This window comes from Labrus bergylta, chromosome 1 (assembly GCF_963930695.1).
Source record: "Labrus bergylta chromosome 1, fLabBer1.1, whole genome shotgun sequence".
In the NCBI taxonomy this organism is placed as follows: domain Eukaryota; kingdom Metazoa; phylum Chordata; class Actinopteri; order Labriformes; family Labridae; genus Labrus; species Labrus bergylta.
The window spans coordinates 19,871,856-19,877,855 of record NC_089195.1 but is presented as its reverse complement, the minus strand read 5'-3'; the positions used below and the strand labels follow the sequence as shown (position 1 = coordinate 19,877,855).

Below are 6,000 nucleotides of genomic sequence, written 5' to 3'. Positions count from 1 at the left end.
ATCTCTCCATTAGTGCATGTCCAGAGGATCCTGTTTGTGCATGTGTGTATATTTCAGCCTATGTGTGTGTTGCATGATTTACAGAGTGTAAAAACAGAAATTCCCCTTGCGGGATCAATCAAGTAAATCTTGATCTTTGATTTTCTAGAACATTTTCAAAGTGCATATGTGAGTACAGCAAAAGTGGTGGATTGGCTGATCTACTATTTGCAGAAATTGCTGTAAATTAATTGACACACATTAAACAGTCTCATGTCATCAAGAACGAACCCTGTCACCATGGAAAAAGAGTGGCCTGCATAAAAGGAACTTCACTGGTTGTAAGGTAAGTGTGTCCCTTTTCCCCTGAGATTTCTTTGTTGTCTTTTCTTTGCGAACAAGCTCAATAAAACAAAATCCCATCACGTTAACTTAAATGTACATTATGTACTTTTATTAAAATATGTTAGTCACTTCCCAACAAAACTAAGCATAGACAGACATTGAGGCAGTCATGTACCACAGTTTGGTTTGAAATGTTTAAGAAATATATAACATGGATTCACAATATAAAAAAAAATGCACTGCCCCAGTTCCCTTTTACAAAATAATGTACTCCTGTAAGGAGCTACATAACAGCACCGTGATGAATTACACTCCAATATACATCACATTACAGTTAATAATAACAACAAAATTACAACAACAAACAAGAATAAACACAACAAGTTGAGGTTTGATAATAACATGTAACTACATGGTGAGTGAATGTGCCTGAAATGTGATGTTTCTGTATTTTTAAAGAGGATTCACTGATCATAATATTCATAGGCGTGTGTATAGATGAGGAATGAGTGCATAGATCAATACATGGTTAAAAGAAATAGTTGAAACAGTGGGAGCACCAATCACTCCTTCAAAGAGGAATGACTCAAATAAACTAATGATGCAGCTGACAGTCAATGCAATGTTAATGAGAAAGCTGTGAAAATGGATGAGATCAAAAAGAAGGCTAAGAAGAATTAATGAGTGAATGAACATCTGTATAAAACAATTAAATTGAAATGACAGAACACTGTTGTAGGTAAATCAACTTATAAATATTTTGTCCAGGTAAAGTCTTGAATGTAGTTTTCTCCCTGCATATAAAAAGTGTCCATGGCTCTTTTTTTCCTATTAAATAATTCCCTTTTTAAGCCCCACCCTCGGATTTGTTAACCGTTGTAGCAGACCGGGCCAACTTGGAAACCAAACTTCTGGTTTCCCTTCCCAAAATCAGGCACGGAGATGTCGATGATGGGGAGCGTGTTGGACAGTGGCGCATCAAATTCCAACACTGTCCTCTCTTGCCCTGAGCGTGTCTGCAGGAGAGAAACATAATCCATCAATCAGAAAGCAAAAAATAGATGCAAGTGTTCTCAAGTGATGATTTTGTTAATGAAAAATATGAAAATAATGTGTGTCCATTTTTTATTTCACATTTGTTGTGGAGCAACAGAGAGAGTAGGAGCTGACACGATAACAGGCGCCAACAGGTTCACACCAGCCTGACCAAGCAGTGAATGACTAGGTTGTGTATATAATCATATTATTAGCAACCTTATAGGGCTAACATCGTGTCCTAACAGCATGTGACACGAGCAAGCGTCAAAAACAGAATCAGCTTGTTTCAAGTTTTTTTCCTATTTGAGTGTCCTGACAGCCCGTCAGCAACGCAGCGGGACCTGACACATCATCTTTACACTGCAACCCTGTTTAAATTTTCATTCCGTGTCAGTTTGAATTGCCCCCCCGGGGACAAATAAAGTTCACACATCTGTGATTCAAATGTGCCTTGAATTGTTTCAACACCGGACAGATAAATTCATTTGGCTCACCACGGGCCATTTATTGAGGAGCCTTTGAGTGTTGTGATTTGAGTCAATAGCTCCTTAATACAAAGGACCACACTTCCGTTTTTCAGCCTTCAACACAAAAGCACCAAATGTCATACTGTTTGCCAGGGGTAACTAATACGTATTGGGATAATTGAATTATTTTAGAAGACAGAAAACATTTTGACTAAAAGTAATGACTAAATTATCACAGCTTTTGAAAGACTAAAACTGGAATGAAATGTATTGAATTTTCCAAGTTGGACAAGACTTAAAACCATAAACGGTAAAAATGACTAAAATACAACTCAAACTAATGAGCATTTTTGTCTTAACGCAAAATCTAAAATAGCTGCCAAAATTAACACTGAAGTTCACGCTTGAATTTGTGTCTGTGCTACTTACCTGACACCCATCGTAGAGTGCACTGATGTAATGTGTGTTCTCGTGTGTCAGCTCCTCCCCATTGCTGCCTCTGAAGTGCACTGCATGCTCGTGGCTGTAGGTGGCAGCATGCAGCCAGGCAGCAGAGTTCAGGCAGTGGTAGGTGAAGGTTTGCTTGGCTGTTGCGCTCAGTAGCTGCAAGAAGGTCAACTGGACCACGTGGACTGGAACACCATCAGACCCTGAGTATGAAAACTGGAAGAACATAACACCAGAATCACTCCAACACACTTTAGTATAGAACACAGAAATGTAGTTTTGTACACTTAAATTCTGTTCATTTAATTCTACGAGAGTGTTAAAACTGATTTATTGATGGAGAACGCTAGATTTTTGGCAGGATAACTTTCCTGAATTATTAAATGTAATATTTTTACACTTAGCTCACTGGAAGCCTCTGAATATTTCTTTGAATGTTGTGTCAAGACGTTTGGCACAAGAGGGTTTATAAACCCAGACTAACCATTTCTTTGAACCATGAACCACAGTCATACTGTTTCACTGCAGCAGCTACAGTCTTCGTTCTTATAGAACATACCTGAATGTTGCTTAAACCCGCTCTTTATAAGAAGAATGGATATTTATGGCCTTTCCTATTTCAGGTGAGTGACAATAGTTTTACCACCATCATCATCATCATCATCATCAGTCTTTATTTGAAAAGCACCAATTCATAACAATGTTTTCTGTAGACACTTTACTACCGTACTATTAATTGTATATATAGAGAACCAGAGATCAATGCATCGCTCATTATTAACATCTCAGCAAGCTGTTGTAACGTAGCAACTGTAGCAAAAAGCTCATTTGATCAAAATAATGGTTAAGTGTGTTTTCAAAGCTGAAGAAAAGTGATGTTGATTTGCATTCAATAGAAAGCTAAGGTTGGCGATAGCTCAGCTAATAACAAAGCTAGCCCCCTGTAACAGTTTTTTGTGTCATTTTAACCGTTTAAATAACGGGCCTCTTGTTTAGGGAGAGTATGAGCTATGTACTGTACAGGTAGCTCAGGTCCTGGTAAAAACCTCAAAAGAAGATGAATACCGAAGGAACCCTTAAGAAGAAACAACCTTAACACCGCCGCTCACAAACCTTATTGCAGTGCTGTTGCTCACAGTTAAAAAATGCGTAATAATTGCACACTCGACACATTCGTACACATTTGCAGAGGTGTTTGTAAAATTCCTTTGCAATGTTCTGTTGGTTTGAAAATATTACTTTGCACAAATTGATAGTATGGAAAATCATCACACTGTACCTGTTTTCCTTTCCTGAATGTACCATACCAGGAGCCAGGCTTTTCCCCTTTCCAGGCTGCTAACTTGACCTGAAAAACAGAAAATGATTTAGTTTATTTCAATCTCTTCATGAAATGTTATTCAGCTCATATTGGCTTTAAATTGTTTAATAAGATTCTTAAAAAGTGCCCAGTGAAAGTGTGTGTTTGTGTTTTTCTGTAATTAAACTTACAGACTGGAACTTCTTGTCGGGGTACAGACACGTCTCTCCCTGCGCAGTAAAGTTACAGAACACCTTGAAGGAGTCTCTATGGCAACCCTGGTTTGGATCTATCCAGTACTCACCTGAGAGAGAGAGAGAGAGAGAGAGAGAGAAAAAGAGTAAGGAGGGCAAGAGAGATAAAAAAAAAAAAACACCTGAAAAAAGCAAAACACAGCAAACAAAACAAAAAATCCCACACCATATCAGATGGTCAAATAGAAATTCAACAGCTAGACAGAGTAAAAAACACCCAGATAAGACAAGTCTAGACATGCAGCTGACTTAGTTGAAAACATAAACTGATAAAGTACCGTTAGGGAGCTCTGGGTTGAGGAGCCAGAGCTCCTTGCAGGTGCGGGCTGGGCTGTGGAACGTCCCCATGGGGATACGCAGACCCTCCACCTCAACTTTCATAGAGGACAGAGACGCAAACACCTCCTCCATGCCTTTGCTATCCTTCTCCTTCATCCAACTATCTTGTCCCGCCTGGTCTCCCTGCATCCATTCCTCCTCTCCTCTATCTACCGACTCCTCCACCTGCTCCTCTTCTTCCTCAAGTGCAGCACCGTCCAGCACACTGTCCGTTCTCCTCCTGCGTCCTCGCTCTGGCAGAGGGGACATCCCGACTGCTGGCAATCCCTGAGGAGATAAGAAGAGAGAAAGAAAGACTGTGATGGCGAACAAAACATATGACAAATAAACAGATAAGCAGGTGGGTTATGTTTTTCATAGTTGTATTGGTGCTTCATGTCCTCAATGTCTGTAAGTTACAATAATTAATTATAAACAATAATTACTGGTTGTCCTGGAGGTCCAGCAGGCCCAGTGTCTCCTCGAGGACCAATAGGGCCCTTGATAGAAACAGAGCAAATAGATCAATATGGGTTTTTGGAGAGGTATCAGGCTCTGACGTGGTAGCTGTTATTAATCCAATACAACGATCAGCAACACATTTACCTGGTTTCCTTTAGAACCCTTTGAACCGATGGCACCCTGTGAGAGTGTAAAGAGTCAAAGATAATGTGAAGGTTCTCAAAATGCTTACAGTAATGATGTATATTTTTGTATTGGTGTATAATCATCTCGTATACTCACAGACAGACCAGTGGGGCCAGGAGGACCATGAAAACCTAGTGGACCAACTGGACCCTGATTTTACCAAGACAGAAATATGAACGTCAGAGAATGAGAACAAGAAGATTTCTGAGAGAAGAAAAAAAAAGTTGTTTTGAATCTTGTCGTGGGATTTGATGACTATTAGGAAAAATAGAATTTAGTAGAAAGACGGAGCTTATATACAGATCACGTGGATGCATGGCAATTACACAACAGCAACAAGAAAAGGATGACAAGCCCGCACTCTGACTCAGCGACCCAAAAATTTAATTATCAAACTTTTTCAACAAAATGTCTTTGTCAGGTAATAGTTTTGGAAAAAATGAGGCAACCACCGTTCTCACTGACAGGCTGATTAGGACTATGATGGCAAGTGTGGTCAAAGATGCATTTTCTAACATGTTTTGTAAGAATTTAAGACATTATGTTCTAAAAATTGTCTGGCAATACAAAGCTTCTTTTTTTTTTTTTTAACTTTGCATAATTCATGTTGTTTATTTTAATTCTAAAAACATAAAAATATTGTTAGACTTATCCTTTTAAGATGGATTAACCTGCTCAGATCGACTATAGGACTCGATGGGACTTCAGCATTAGTTAAACACTTTGCTCCTTGTTTTCCGTATGTCAAACATAATGTACTTGTTATTAATCACTTAACTTATCTGAAAAAATGCTTGAAAACGTACACCATACAATAACAACAATTCTGAATTGCATGTTCAGGTGAGTGCGACTTTTCAAAAAATAATTAATTTTTGTTAATAGTTTTTCTTTTTTCTTTATTGGTGAAGATCCTGTCAGGAGATCAGCAAACTTGTATCGCAAAACAAAATAAATGCCTATCCTATATCGCCGTCCCAGTATGAATACATATATAGACAAATAGAAACGATCTCAACACAACAAAATGAACAAGTGACAAGAACTGTTATAAAACTCTGAAGTTTTACCTGTAAAAACTTATCTTATCGTCACTAAATATATGTTGTCAGCTTCAGTTTGACATTTTAGGGTATGAGGCCATGCTGGGTTAACCGCCACAAACATACTCTTAGGCCCACATTTTGCCTGTTGGCACCTTGTC

General features: G+C 38.6%; 1 protein-coding gene across 1 annotated transcript in view; it reads right to left on the bottom strand.

Annotated features, from left to right (window-relative positions):
* Positions 1–406: 406 nt before the first annotated feature.
* The window catches only part of LOC109990884 (collagen alpha-1(XI) chain-like), a 45,111-nt gene continuing 39,517 nt past the window's right edge, over positions 407–6,000 (bottom strand). Inside the window, exons 59-66 of the mRNA XM_065955946.1 lie at positions 4,893–4,946; positions 4,755–4,790; positions 4,595–4,648; positions 4,109–4,436; positions 3,768–3,880; positions 3,556–3,624; positions 2,259–2,492; positions 407–1,340 (exon numbers count right to left, since the gene is read on the bottom strand). Of these exons, the coding sequence (XP_065812018.1) occupies positions 1,194–1,340; positions 2,259–2,492; positions 3,556–3,624; positions 3,768–3,880; positions 4,109–4,436; positions 4,595–4,648; positions 4,755–4,790; positions 4,893–4,946 (1,035 nt within the window). The 3' untranslated portion in view covers positions 407–1,193. The remainder of the gene's footprint in view (positions 1,341–2,258; positions 2,493–3,555; positions 3,625–3,767; positions 3,881–4,108; positions 4,437–4,594; positions 4,649–4,754; positions 4,791–4,892; positions 4,947–6,000) is intronic.